The sequence below is a fragment of the Limulus polyphemus genome, unplaced genomic scaffold (genome assembly GCF_000517525.1).
Source record: "Limulus polyphemus unplaced genomic scaffold, Limulus_polyphemus-2.1.2 Scaffold1952, whole genome shotgun sequence".
Taxonomy (NCBI): Eukaryota; Metazoa; Arthropoda; class Merostomata; order Xiphosura; family Limulidae; genus Limulus; species Limulus polyphemus.
In genome coordinates, this window is record NW_013667562.1 from 4,615 (window position 1) to 20,939 (window position 16,325).

A 16,325-nucleotide genomic window follows, 5' to 3' on the forward strand; every position below is an offset into this window, starting at 1 on the left:
CCTAATTAAAGCGCATTGAACGTCATGTGATATTAGCTTAAGTAATTAATGTAAATAATGATGCTTGATACGGTTGTATCGAGTGCATGCGGGTAATGACCGTTAATCTAGCTTTCATGGTATTACTATAAATGGTTATTAACACTGTTTTAGAGAGGAAAAACTACCTCCATATACCTTAAAGAATTTGGTTGGTTTTGTAAAGTATAGGTCTGTTACACGAGAAAACTCAAATTATATTTATTAAGTGACGACACACAGAGTACATTTTATCATATTTGTTGTGATATAATTTGTATGAAAATAAAGCAAAAAATACTGTCAATTTGGGTGAGTAGAAATACACCACGCACACAAACATATATATATATATATAGGTAAAATAATAACGGTATGGTCTCTTGAGTTGAAAAATCAAGAATATTATAACTTGAATTTGGAAACTGGTTAGCAGAACAACAGAAAATGTACACACGATCTACAACACATACTTATAAATAGAACCAGCAAAGAAGCTAAATGTTTTGATAAAAACAAAATTAAATTGTGGCAACTTCTGAACTTTTATATGGTCCTTTGACAAAATATTTGTATATTCAGGTAGGTCACTGTCAAGATATCACATCAAGTCACATTATATAGGAAAGCCCGTATCAGGTAGGCCAACACCAACACATAAATGACGTTCGGTAACATTATATTGAAACTTGAAAAGACACAAGTGGCTGTTAATTAAACTAACTCTTCCAATTCCTTGTTCTGAAGCACATTCTGATTTGTTTTATCATTCTCATATTCTACAAAGTCATCAAATAAACTGGGCCAAGCTTCTGTATCATCGTAGCTGCTAAGATCATCCCCCATAGTTTCTGAAAAGTTAAGAAACATATTCCAGGTATCACGTGGTATACCTCGAATATTTGGATGTTTTTCTAAAAACACAATCCATCGTTGAAGAATTAAAGGTTCTCTCTTTGAGAATACAAGTTTCCACAACTGTATTGCCATTTCTACAGGGAGTATTCGTTGTCCAACTTCCAGACCAAATTTAAATGTAAATCGATATAAATCTTTGAAGGTATCAGGATTCTTCACTTCTTGTAGCATTTCTGAGAATTTGGACTGTATTCCTAGAATTGAATCCACATGAAGACTTTTGCAACCAATCACGAACTCTTCCCGGGTAAAGCAACACATCTGGTCAGCACCAAACTTCCAGGCTAATACAAGAACAAGAAATTCTTCAGGCTTAACCTCAAGGTCTTGGCAAAACTGCTCTATCCCTTCTGACAACATAACATCTTCTCCTAAATCTTTATATTTATCAAAAAGAGCATGGATTTTTCTTTCTAAGTAATCTCGTCCAGAATGACTAGACTGCTTTTTGTCTGTACTACCACTACGAATTGCAGGGATTCGTGGGTGAAATATCAGTTTTTCTGCAAAACCAAGGACAGATTTGGAAGATGTACTTTTGTGCATTTCTCCATTACTACTAACAACAGAAGCACCGAGTTCACTATTGCTAGATCTAAATATCTGACTTTCATCACAATTGCTTAATCGTACAATGGCACTTGAGAACTCCATTTCTTGACACTTCATATATTTATCAGGTACTGCTTCTGCTTGATAGCAAGAAAGGCACTTCCCCATTGGATGAAAACAATATATAGTAAGCAGGTAGGTACTGCCTATTTGTACCCAATCATCCTTAATCTAAAATATATCAAAAACATTGTACATTCAAGATAAATAGAGAACCCCTTAATTTAAACATTTTTTTTTAAAATTTAACTTTGTAAACTTATTTTCAGTTTAAAAACCTTTAGAAGAATTCTACATGCAAAATATTTCAGTTTAACATGATAAAATTATGTACTCATTTAGCACTGTTTTGGTGTGATTAATCTTGCACAGCTATAAGCAGGTGTATATCTAGGAGATAGACATACCTCAAATTTTTTGTTTCAGAAACTGATTAAAAACATCCAAACATCTTTACACTACAATATAGTATATATAAAAAAATCACTTAAACATCAGTGTTTTTGTTTGATTAGTTTAATACTAATTACTATAAAAGATTTTTCACAGCTTTCTGAAATCAATACACTTGGAGTCTACAACAATTTGGTGATGGCCTAAGCCAATAACTCATTTCTAAGCTCATACAACAATATGAATGTCAGTTAAACACTGCCATGGTAAATATTCGTGTTGGCTTTTTTCACACACACACACACTAATAATGCATTTAGACTTTAAGAGATTTGTTTTCATCAAAGTTAGTATTGTTTAGTGTACCTGGAGCTCCAAACATAGACTTGTTACAGAATCAATTTTTCATTATTTTGATGTCCAAAATAAGCAAAAATACAAGTGTAAAATCAGATATCCTGTTTATGAATGTTAAAATATGAATTTAGGCATAGGCTTTATAATTGTTTTCTAAACATGACTGTAAATAACTGTAGCATTTAATTTTAATTAAAATGTTTAAATAATTGTTTTTGTTTTATTATCATATCAATCACAATACTGGAAATAAAGATATAATCCAACTGAGCTAATCATAATGACTTTTGTACGCTTTCTAATCAATTTTAGTACTGACACTACTAGTAGGGAAAAATTATAGATAAACATTGAAAGTAACATACATATACAAATAGTGCTAATAAGAGTCTAGTTGGACCACCACCACCACCACCCTTTAAAAATCCTGGATCTGCTCCTGATGAGCATCCAAATGAAATTTATCACCATCAAAATAGTGATGTTGGATGAATATTATTAGTTAATTCATGGAATGTGGTAATTCGACATACTCGCAACAAACTTCTTTTTACCTGCATTCTGTAGAACTGCTATTGTGATGTGATTGCACAGCTGTGAAGGAGAGCTCTTGTGCTTAATTGGGAGACCTGTGATCAGACTGACTGGTTCTCTGATCTGTTTGTTTACCAAAAAAATCCAAACATCCTTAATTTTTAAACCTAAGTCTGTTAAAGACTGGTCTGTTTGCTTCTAATATATTTATTTATTCATTCACTCTTAATCTTTCTTGGTTTGAAAGTACTTTGTCAATGTGAAGTATTAGCTGTTTAAATCTGCTTGACATTCAGTGTTTAAGACATGTTTGGCTACCATTACATTTTTAACAAACAAAAATAATTTTTATATATATGTCCTTTTCAAGATGGTCAAGATGTCTTTATATTTTTTCTGTCTGTAAAATTATACACAAACAAGAAGTTTCTTACACAACTAAACATCTGAACCATCTGCAATAAAATTATATCTCTCACTGCTTCACCAGAGAAGGCTGTTTATTTAAAATCTATTTTAATGACATTCAATCTGTTAATTATCTTTTACACAATATGTAATTATTCTGTATGGAACATCTGTGATGCAGAATTTCAACTTGCACATTAACTTTTGAGTATGCAAAACTATGAAAATTCTGGACCCATATCATCTGATTTTCAAGATGATCAATCTGCTCCCTTCTTGATTACTTATTTTCACTTATCTCATATTTTTAAAAATAGATGAATAGAATTCCAAAATGGATCCCAACAACCATCCCAACATTCTTACACGTAATTTTACAATATTAAAGAACATTCAATCTATTACTGAAGTTCAATGAAGAATTTGATAAAGGTGGTAATACCCATGTATTTAGGCTTAGCTAATAACACTTTAAAATAAATCTGGTCCATATAATGGCAAAGCCTTTTTTTTTTAAATTTAGACTTAATTTTATGGTTAATATTTCTACTGTTGAATATTACACATAGATAAAGAAATCAGAGTCCAAACTGCTCTAAACCTGACTGAAGGCCAACATGACCCTGCCTGGCAAAAATATTTTTAAATCTTGCATTACTCAATGTCTGAAAGGAATAAAGGCGCCATCACCACTCTTACAGCTAGGAAGGTCAATGCTACTGTAGATATCAACAAAATTCACTACTTCAGTAGGCATCATAACCTTATTCAAAATGGAAAGAAACTGAAAAAGGATCCAAGTACAAATAAAAAAAGCAAGGTAATAGTTATACACATGTACACCATTTTACAAAAAAAAAAAAATGTTTATTCTAATGATTTCAAAACCTTGTAAGTAGATTGTAACAGATTATCAAACTTCATAAATCATTAAACTAAATATCCTGCTTCAACTCAAGCTTTTCCATGACATACAATAATCATTCAATCACATAGTTAAGCACTTAGTTCCAAGTCTGGCTGTGACTTCTCTAAACGATGTGGACAGTTTTATAATTGAAGTAACGAACATTTGGATAAAACCCGAAGCTTTGAGTTTTGCCTTATAAAGCAAGTTCTCTAATATCCCATTAAAAGATAAATGAAGCATTTAATCAGGTTACTAAAATCTTTAGCAATTTTGCTCAATGTATTAACAAATAGATAACCATACTTGGTAGTAATACATTTATATTGCCAGCTATCACCTACATGTAGAGGTATTGTATCAGAATGTTACTGTGCATGGACTGTATATATTAGACCCAAAGTTGATTTTTTATGATAGTGTTTTATTTCCCTACTATTTCTTTACAGTATGACAGACTTTCTGGTTTCACCTACGTGTTGGATAATTTTTTCATATTTTTATTGTGTTTCTTTTCCCAACAATTTGTCATGATATAAAAGAGTGTTTAGTTTAGACATATTAATTAATTTATTTTTGTGAGTGAATATTTTATTATTGTTTAATTTTTGATATAATAAGAGTTAAAAGCAGATGACTGTAGAAGGTTGTGTTTATAAGTCATTGATGTTGAGACTATTGAATGTTTCGTGCAATACATTGACGTCAGAAATATAGAGATTTCTAGAAGGTGGTTAAGATTAAGTGATAGACATATAAATAGTGTGAGACAAGTGGAAACAAAAACAGAAAATAGCAGAAGAGAGTAAAGTTACGAGCAAGGAAAAGTTCAGCATGAAGTTAACTATCGTAGAAGTGATAGGCATAACATTTAATATGTTAAAGTAAGACTAACAGTAGAAAAGAAGATAAGAATAATAATTTATTCCATCAAAGCGTTGTTCTAAAGTAATGGAATCAGCCTGAGTGCTTTTTAAATGAACAGAGAATATTTTGAGGAAAGAAGACCAAATGATTATGGTAACTCATGCCTCAATTGTAAGTGAATCACACACAGAATATTAGTGCAATAGTAATAGAGAAGATAGTTTGGCTTGTCAACTGAAATTCTAAAGCAAATGAATAGGCCTAAGTGGACTTTTGACAAGAAGAAGAGAACTATATATAGTGTTTATGATGTGCCTGTAATATCTATAATGTGAAGAATTTGTTGTACATACGTATAAGTTGTTCCGAATTTATATATTATTTGAGAACATGTGAAGTGCAGGTTGTTCATTCAGCATTGAATTTATTGTGAACAAGTATCAGACACCTACTGTAGAAGAATCCTAAGCCCAACAACAAAGACATAGTATATATTTATACTACTAAGAAGTATAAGTAAAAGCCTTTTCTTTTGACAACTGGCAGAAAGAATATACATATATATATATTTTAAATTCTGACACAATCCTTATTGTATATTACATGTAGATACAATATAGAACTGAGCACACAACACAAAGCAATCCAAGTATAAAAAGAACTAGTGGGAACAGAGGGAGTCATTAAAATGCTGGTCCTGTTTGAACCAATGTTCACAGCCCATGAAGTATTATAGATAGTGTTTTGAGAAAGTTTGAGGTTCATGAAGCTATCTTATGTACTGCAGTGTGTGTTAAGAGAGAGCATTAGCTATATTTAGTATTTATCAATTTAAATACGCTTAGAAAGAAACTTGTAGAAGATGAAATTCAATACACTATTTTCTTGAAAGGCTCTTGAAGCATGTGGTTCTTGCCACTGAGAACAATGATCATCACCATCCTCAACAATAATTAATGGTCTCTATTGGAGGTAAGATTAAAATTGACACAAAAATTCAAAGAAATTACAAAATACATTAGCTTGACAGACTCAATAATTTCAGAAAGTATCTCAGCTGTGGCTACTCTTGTGGTTATCTGCCAAAGGATAACATAAGCTACTTTGGACAAGGAACAATGAGAGAAAGGCTTGATAATACATTTGCAGGAATACAAAACAATCTGTATTTCACCTTAGCAACTTTGTTGGATCCTCAATTTTAAAAAGATTGTTTTTTTAAAGAGCAAAGCCACATTGGGCTATCTGCTGTATCCATTGCAGTGAATCAAACCCCAGATTTCAGTGATGTAAGTCCATACACTTACATCTGTCCCAACGGAGGACTTTTAAAGAGACAGAATCAAGCAGTAAAAAGAGTATGCTTGAAAAAAAGCAATGACACTGCCAATTTCACAATAAAATGCATCTGAAGATAAAGACAGTGGAAATTACTCCACATTAGTTAAGTGTTTATTGTTGGAGTTCTAGGATTCATTCTTTGATTAATACAATGAAACTTCCATGCATTAATAGATATTACTGTTTACACAGTTCATGACAAAAACTGCCATGAACTGAAATTATATTTATTACCATCCCTTTCAAATCAACAGTCTGATACTATGGTGGAAACTGAACAAATACAAATTTTCAATACTATCAACCCCAGTCGTCAAAGTGTATAGCGAGTTCCTGTTTTCCAGAATTGGAAATATATAAGAAGTAAAGAGAAACTACTTGCTTCCATAAAATGCAGAGTGAATACAACTCTTATATCACAACTTCAAAGTAGCGAACAAGTATACCCGAGTAAGAAATTCTAATTATGAAAGTGAATATCACAACTGCCCCCAATAAATAAATGTCAAGCTTCATGTGATTAAAAAAATCCAATAGTCCAATTCCTGGAACCATCAAATTTTTAGACTGGGCTACCATGAATTCCATTTGTACTAGTCCACAGAGTGTGGTTCTATTTGCATGAAATGTGTACTGGTGTGTAAAGTCTAAACCTATATTCAAGTATAAAAATTTATAAAAGTGCTACTTGTGATTTTTTTCTTTCAAACCATTAAATATCTATTGTCACTGAAATGTTTGTAAGCTTAGTAGCCTATTCATTAATAACAGGTTAATAAACCTTGAGACTCATGTAAAAACATATATACACGACTCAATTACCAAACTGTAAATTAAAGTGTCCATTTATTTTCATATTCATAATACCATCTAATGCACGTGATTATTTGTGGCTGGAATTAGAATAGTAATTTTTTAAAGCAAAATTTAATTGATACAAGATGATACAGCTGTGTTTGGGTTTAATGATTTTGACTGCTCACTAGTATCTCTCTTCTGTTGATACAAGATGATACAGCTGTGTTTGGGTTAAATGATATTGACTGCTCACTAGTATCTCTCTTCTCTTGATACAACATGATACAGCTGTGTTTGGGTTAAATGATTTTGACTGCTCACTGGTATCTTTCTTCTCTTGATACAACATGATACAGCTGTGTTTGGGTTTAATGATTTTGACTGCTCACTAGTATCTCTCTTCTGTTGATACAAGATGATACAGCTGTGTTTGGGTTTAATGATTTTGACTGCTCACTAGTATCTCTCTTCTGTTGATACAAGATGATACAGCTGTGTTTGGTTAAATGATTTTGACTGCTCACTGGTATCTCTCTTCTCTTGATACAACATGATACAGCTGTGTTTGGGTTAAATGATTTTGACTGCTCACTGGTATCTCTCTTCTCTTGATACAACATGATACAGCTGTGTTTGGGTTAAATGATTTTGACTGCTCACTAGTATCTCTCTTCTCTTTTTCCAGATAAAACAGAAAAGGGCATGATGTTTAGAATATCAGAATGCTGTCTGTTTGTTTTGATTTTGTCATGCATATACATTCAGACTGAATAACATGCCCAGATACATTGTATATTTTGAACTACTCATGTTATTTTCAAAATGTAATGAATATCATTCTTTATGTAGACTGGTTCACCTACCCATAGAATATATATCTGCATCAAATATGCTGTAATTAGTAGTATATGCTATTTGTTTTAGTTTTGCAATAATATGAAATAAACCATTACAATGAACATAGGTATGTGTAATATATTTGCAATGTGTAATAATTCAGTCATTGTAGCAAAAAAAAATAGATGCCAACTAGTCTGGGGCTAGATACATATAAAAACAAATATTACACCCTCAAGATAAGAAAAAAGTGATTATGTTAAAAAACTTAAAAATATTATCACATTCTGATAAAATACTAGGACTAGACAACCACATCATTCTCTTACATACTAACTTTAATAATGTTTGTCTGACATAATAAAGAGAACCACTTGCTTTAGGATTTCTGCACACAATCACAAAACATGTTATTGATAACTCAGTTAAACAGTAATTGTAATCTTTACCGTAAAAAACAAAACAAAAACAAATTTATTAGTGATATTGCTGTTCTACATTCATAAAGCTACTAATTAATGATCTTGTGTATGTTAGTTTTTTATTCGTTATTTAAAACTTCCAACATCAAAGATCATAGAAGTTTGGTTGCACTTGTTAGCAGTACGAAAATACATGAAAATTTCAAATGTTTGGCCATTGAATAGGTACTAATATCTGGCCAAATCAAACACCGCAAAATGACCAAACAGGCAAGATACTGAATATTAACTAAATATCCATTACAATCTCACTATATATATATTTATTTTTTACTGCACTTAGAAACTCACAAGATGGCTTTATTAACAATCACAGATAAATATCTGTCTTTTCTTCCACAATACCAAATTTGATTTTAGTATCCTAAATCCAAATATATTGCTGTATGGCATTTTAGAACACTGCCTTTATACCCTTTCCCTTCAGTTTATACGTTTGTGATTTACAGTTTTAAATGCAAATAATTTAATAAATATTTTAGTTATTCATAACATTAATAATAATAAACTTCTTAAGTAGTAATAACTACATGGGCCAAATGTGACAGTTATACTTCGGTGTTTGGTAATACGACCAAGCAAGATCAACATCATCAATGTTCACGGGTTAAAGGCCAAAAACACTGCTAGTAATAAAGGTAGCCAACTGATGACTTAGGGAAGAGTAGTAGTAGAAGTTTTTTATTATTTGTCTATTACTCATATTTAAAACTATTTATTATTAACTGTAGAATTTTTAGCAGCTCTTGTAGTAGAAGTTATTACATAATTGCCTGAAAAACAGTACTGAAAATTCGTTGCATTCAAATTAATGTGTGAAAGGAACAAAACAATATTTCCCCAAAAGTCAACTATGGTTGGTGGTTGTGTTTAACATTACAAAACATCAGAGCTGGTTAATTTAGCTTTTTGACAGTTGTAATGTAATATACATTATTCAAATATATTGTAAAAGACCTCTGGAAATTCTTTTTTTTTCAATTTTTCAAAGAGCAGTTGCTTTGACTATTTCATACGTTTATCACATATAACTAAATATGCTAAAGAAAATTACACTCTAGATATCTTTTCTATGTCCTGGATTTCAGAGCCCACAGCCTGTTTTAGCCAAAAAAAACTTGTAACTGAAACACTGGGTTTGTCCCTTCTTGTGCATTTACATTTTCTGCTTTTCAAATATGATTCCAATGCATTTTCTCCAATATATGAGAGATTGATCATGCAATTGCTGACCACACAAAAAACCTTCCTTCCTTCTATTGCTCTTAAAAGGCTTAACCCAGTCTTTGTATAGTGCATTGCTCGCCACTTTACATTATACACACATAATTATCTTTATTCACAATGAAAAAAAAATTCAAAAGCATTCTAATTTTTTAAAATATTGTTTACTCAGCCATAAACATGCATGCTTTGTATAATTGATACAATGATAAAATCCAAAGTATTCTAGATAATAATGGGTGAAGGTGAACTGGTGCTACCTACCAATATTGTCATGCTAATTTATTCTAGCAACATTTATTTTTATTAAACTTTTTTCTTTTTTTTTAACAATTAAGTAGGCAAAGAAAATAACTTTTGAGTAAAATTTATGAATGTTTGGATTATTTGACACCCCTTTAATTCAATTCAAGAAGTTTTTTCAGAATTCCAGGCCAACACCCACTTTGACCAAATCCAGAGTTTTTTACTTTTCATGAGTAATTCAAAATTTGGTTTAATAGTAACCTAAGATACGTAATACAATAAATAATATGCACATTTTGAAATATTTTCTTAAATATGATAAAGCATATAAAAAGGTTATAGATAGTTTGATAGAAAGAATAATAATAATTACTTGATATTCTCTCGTTCAGGCTTCCTAGCAGGTAAAAGCTTTGTTGTAAGAAAAATATTCTTTTGTACGAACTTTGTGTGGTGAAAATCAACATAACAATGCTATAAAAGAATGAATGTTACATGACTGATGAAATACAAGATGGAAAACTTAAATTAGAAGTTGTTTCTATTAAACCTGAGATTGATAAAAAGTAAAGATGTAGGTAATCCTCCCATGAACAGTCTGTCCATATGAATGAGAATAAAAAGACTAGAAACAAACTTTAATGAAAAGAGTAAAATATGTAGGTTTAAACATACGAAGCCAAAACACTCATTCTGAAACAAAACTTTTGTTCATAAAGTTTCGAAATGGTATGCCTGATGATGATATGTATTGTTACTCTGAAATATCTTCAACTTTAACTGGATAGTTACATGTACATGAAAGAGAAGAAATACATAGCTAATATACATGGCATAAAACAAGGGAGCACATGGATCTGAAGTAGGGTGATGTGAAATTGCATATTAATACCAAAGTGTAATAGATATATGTTAAAATCAAATATTCAGATAAGTAAAACAGATTTGTAGGAAGTTCAATAACATTTTGAAACATTCTATAAGTATAATAACTCAGCATTTCTTATATTTTAATTTAAATGCTTTTGACATGTTATATTAAATTATTAGTTAATTCATACTGATATCTACCGATTTCTCCGGCTACCTAATCAAAGTTTCAATCTTGTATTAATATTAAAAGTATGCACAACTGAGCATGACTTCAGTCAAAGTAGTATGCTAAGGTAACTTTGGTCAAATTTAAGTCGTTTTATAGGAACGAATTTAATTTTAAAAGCTCATAACCAATGTCACAGATTATTGTTGTTAAATAAATTAGTGTTGGTACTATGGTAGAAAATGATGACTTAATATCTATAGCCTGGGCTATAGACATAGTATACGAAAAATTCAAAAACCAAAGTTAGGTAAACGACCGTAACTTGCGTAAGCTTTTACTTTTAGCATTAACTAATTTGGAGCATGTGAAAGCACACTTTGACTTTTCTACCTTAACTTTAAGTTAAAATTATAAATTAATAATTATAATATTCAACGTGTATTTAGTTCAGTTAAAAAATTAGTGTTCATTGTGTCGTGATTTCATTTTCCCAATTTTATTTTTAGCTGACCTTTTAAAATGGTGTTCTCTGCCATCAGTGAATCCGGGTCTATTTGAACCTATAGAAACACAAACGAATTATGGTTAAAACAATATAGTTTATCTGTTTTTACAACGACAAAAGTTTCGTACATTAATATTATACAGGTAAAACAACCAACTACATTTCAACTTCGTAACCATTAATTTAATGCCATAATGGCCTCCAATTTACAAACGTGTTTCACCAACGCTTCTCACAACCACTTGCACCGTGACGTAGAAAAACAAATTCCTACCGTTGATTGTGAAATAGAATTTTAAGCAAATTGTTAAGATACTTTAAGCGAAAATAAAATTAATAAAGTTAATATTTCAAAATTCACGAAATAATAATAATAATGTAAGTCTATTTATAATAATAATCTATAACTAATTATCTATAACTATAAATAACAGAAATTATCTGTCAGCAGTCGTGGCCGAGTGGTTAAGGCGATGGACTTGAAATCCATTGGGATATTCCCGCGCAGGTTCGAATCCTGCCGACTGCGTAATGTTTTACAGACGCGAATGTATTTGAAAATTTTATTATTGCAATTTAAAAACTCTCTGTGAAAATGAAAGGTTTTCTTATCCCTGAAAAACCTATAGCCTTTTCATTTTCAAATAATTATTATAATAAACTCACAGCTGTTGTCGTTTTTGTCCTTGTACATAATAATAACATTGATAACAATACTTGGAGACGCCTTGAAAGGGTAATGAAGAAAAACTTTAATATAAGTTTAACATAGCAGTAAAGGTATAACGTTTCGAAAAGGTTCTGTCATTCTGCTGTTATGATAAGCTTATATTAAAGAGTTTCTTCATTATCCATTCAAGCAGTCTCCAATCATTATTAGTCTCAAAGTGGGTTCCTAGTCATCGAATTTGAATAACATTGGTATAACATTTGAATAACATATAAATTGGTCAAAATATGACCGAGTAATTGACCAAGAACACCCAAATTATGCTTTTTTGTGGGCTCTGACCCTCCTTAAAAAACTCAAAATGGACAAATACAACTTTTTTATGTCAATGTGTTGCGCGTAAAAATGTATATTAGTGCCAATTTTCATCTTGATTGCTGCAAATAGATCGCACAGGAGCCCAAAATATACATTTTGGTTTTTTTTTTTACTTTTAACTTCATAAGATACTCAAAACAATCAAAAAGATGTCTATGTGTATTGTTGATTAGACTAATTGAAACTTGATAGTTGATTAGACTAACTATCAAGTTACAATTCATTCCGCCTAGAAATGAAGGAATGGAGAGCGATTAAAAATTGCTTGGAAGTAGAAGAAAGAAAGGAGAAAAAGAAACACAGTATATCTCCCAGTGGAGACATAATAAAAACAAAGAAAGCGTGGCTTGAAAGTTTGAGTACGTACTCTAAGCTAAACTAACAACAAATAAATAAATGTGAAGCCCAATCTATCATTTGATTTACCATTTGTCATTGAGTTGTACTAGTTTCAGGGAATTACACCCTTCATCAGTAACCCTCATGGTCAAGAGCAAATTGAAGCAATAAGACTGAGGAGAATTATCTGAAGATACAGTGCACCTAATATTTTCATTGATGGTAATAAGAGAACGTTTTCAGTTTTGATTCTGAAATATTCACCAGGTGGTGAATTTTCATTAAAGAGATAATAGTAATGGGTGAGCTTATACTATTTTTGAGAGAAAGCACAGTTTGAACTGGTGTTGTTGGTATTAATAGAGAAGAGTGCTTTTGATTTGATTGAATTGAAATATTAAATATTCACAATGGGTGAAATAATGACTGAACTAACTGTACCCAGTGTTTACCGCTTTAATTTCAATTGAGTAGATTGAAATATTTTGTTAGTATACAGTTATACTGAAGAGTTTCTTAACATTTTTTCAGTACAAGGTGAAGCGTAAATGCACAATAGTGAATTCTGTGCGTTTACAGCCAAAATCAGAAAGTAAACTAATGCAATTTGCTTTGAGGTAACCACCAGTCCATATTAAAATTATTTCGGAAAATAAAGTTCAGTGAAAATGAAATGTATGCGTTAAAGCATTCCCATGATCAAAAGCTAGAGGTTGGTTTGTGCATGATGTCTAGTCTGTTTCAATTATTTGTGTAAGAACCAGTATTTATAGCTTTACCCTTTTTCCTATTAGTCTTAGCCTCATTTTCTATAATAACGGAATGTGGGTTGTTATAGCTGTTGTCATTTTAACAATAACAGCAGGCAGTACCTCTGAGTGTTGGTCAAGCAAGAAACCCAGTGAAATTTGGAAGATTTGTTTGTTTGTTTGTAATTAAGCACAAAGCTACACAATGGGCTATCTGTGCTCTGCCCACTACGGGTATCGAAACCCGGATTCTAGCGTTGTAAGTCCGCAGACATACCGCTGTACCACTGGGGGGGGGCTGGAAGATCTGAACGATCAAACATTTTATGGTATAACTCGTTTATTTATGTAGTAAACTGAATACTCAGAACCGGCAGAAATTAAGCACGTCACTTTGGAAAACTTTTTTACAAGCTGTACAAACTCACATTTTTGTGTTATGTTTTCAAGCCAACATCTAATGAGCATTATAGATATTATAACAGTGTTTTTCATTCATATTGCAGCTATTTAAATTCCAACTAATCATGCAAATTTTGGGAAGGTTTTTTGCACAAACTGTATATTGGTTGTAGCACTGATTTAAGAATAAAATGACTTCTTACAAGCCAACAAGTGTTCATGGGTGCTCGCAGGAAGGAGCAAGAGGGGCATTTGCTCCCTTACATTTCACAAAAAAAATGCACGTACTAACATCGTAGTTAAGCTAAATATTTTTAGTAATTTTTATTAAAACTGTAAATTTGTGTTTGCGCTTAAGCACGCATAACACGTATTCTTTTAGCCTGTTAATTTACACTGTAAAAACTGATCCCCTACATACATCTTTTGTCTCTATAAAAACATTTCTGTGGGCGCCCATGCAAATGTTCGAAACCTACTGATGTGTCAACATTGAAAAACGAAGACGTTAGAAATGAAGTATATTGTGGCACTCCTAACAACTTTTAATTCAACCAACAGAGAGCTTTTGCAGAATTAATAATCGCTTATTATAGAAAAAAGAAAATAGTGCCATTTTAGCTTCTGACTATCATGATGAATCTGAGGCACTGGTAAATATTACAGAAACAATTTCAAAAGTTATATTTATAATATTAACCTGTACGTAGAATGTTACCTATTTGGTATGAAGTATTTTGATCACATGTTACAAGTATATTATTTAGCATTTGTTTCTTGTCGTTATGTCTTAAGACTCTAGAAGGAAAATTTTGGATGTTTAATATCTTAAACCAAAATAAAACACAATTCCTAAGGAAAATGGTTTGATAAATCTATTTGCAGATGAGCAGGAAGAGAGTTTAGCACCTCAAATTGCCTTCAATAATGACGACGATGTTGATAATGAATTTAATAAGAATTACAAGTGAAGCATTTGTAGCATTTTGGGCATTTCACTGTATTTCAAATGTTTCAAGTATTAAGAAAATTTGCATATCTCGAAGTACATGTGTAGCACACATATATGCAATAAAAAGGAATGTGGTGCACACTTAGTGGATGCATAAGAAAAGTTAAAAAACAAAGATTGACTACGAAGGAAACGTATGCCAAGTATAACTAAAAATACGTTATAGAAATATATGCTAATAATTTGTATAGCATCGGCTTATAGCAATTATATGTTTATAATTTCTATAAGCCGATGCTATCACAGCCTTAAGAATGTTTATGTAAGCCTCATTAGAGACTGGACATGAGATTGTTATGTATAGACTAACGCCACTATAGCAGAGAGAAAGCTACGAAAAAAGTTGACATTAACTTGGACATTGTTACTAAAAAAAGTAAGGAATTTGAACTTTGATGTAGGATTCATATCAAAAATGCGAGGAGAGATACAAGTAAGAAGGCAGCCAACTTACTGTGTTCAGTTATGACTAATTATCAAAGTAGTTTTGTTTTTGATTCTGAGAATCAGGATGAGGTTGCAATAATTAACCAATTAAATATCAGACCTACTTGCGGCTAAATGTGTACACTATTTGGAAGGTTGTAAATATACCAAAAATATTTACTATATTTAGTATGCTTTGGGCCAGAAAAGTTCGTTTTTACAGCAGCTATTGAAGGCAGATAACACGAACAAGTATTTCACGGCGTAGAAGTCTCTCTACAGAATTCAGAAGTTGGAAAAGCTGACCATGTCTACAAACATGCTACGAGTGTCTAACGTTTCCTGCTTGAACGCTATGTAAGTAAATTATTGCTATCTCTTCTTAGAATCGAATAACATAGTTAGGATTGAATGCATAATGTTTAACATTAAGATATAACTGAGCAGATTTCAATCAATGTGTTAATTGATAACCTACTGGTGGTGTTAAGTGATTTAATGGATGTTATAGAAAGTTTAATAAAATAACAATTACCAACTCAAATTGATGGATTTGATAGTTTTGTTAATAATATGTTCCAAGATACTTTCGGTAATTTCGATGTATCCAAGTATCTTGATATAGTATATTAAAGTGTTGTTGTGTCTGAATCTCAGTATCAGAGTGGATTCTTTATTCTAACTGTTACGTCTCCGTTTGTTAATTAACTTTCCGTAACTTCGTTCCGACGAAACTTAAGCGACACAACTCCTTTTTTAATAAAACTAGTTTATTCTTTCCAAATATAACTTTACCGATATACTCAACTTCAACAATCGCGCTAAACAAACGCTGTAACGTCTCTAGTGCTCTCTGACTG

General features: G+C 31.4%; 1 protein-coding gene and 1 non-coding gene across 2 annotated transcripts; one reads left to right on the plus strand and one right to left on the minus strand.

The window, feature by feature from the left end:
* Window positions 1-255: 255 nt before the first annotated feature.
* On the minus strand, window positions 256-11,872 carry LOC106465462 (DCN1-like protein 3). Its single transcript, XM_013925692.2, has 2 exons — window positions 11,496-11,872; window positions 256-1,719 (listed from the first exon to the last, which is right to left on the minus strand). Exon 2 carries the CDS (start codon window positions 1,654-1,656, stop codon window positions 733-735), a length of 924 nt encoding a protein of 307 aa, XP_013781146.1. The 5' UTR covers window positions 1,657-1,719; window positions 11,496-11,872; the 3' UTR covers window positions 256-732.
* A 64-nt stretch (window positions 11,873-11,936) lies between these two features.
* Trnas-uga lies at window positions 11,937-12,018 on the plus strand. Its single transcript has one exon. It is a non-coding gene; the product is annotated as a tRNA-Ser (tRNA).
* Window positions 12,019-16,325: the final 4,307 nt, after the last annotated feature.

Excerpts from the sequence above, each read along its gene's own strand:
- LOC106465462 (XM_013925692.2), bottom strand. The coding sequence starts at position 1,656 with ATGGGGAAGTGCCTTTCTTGCTATCAAGCAGAAGCAGTACCTGATAAA.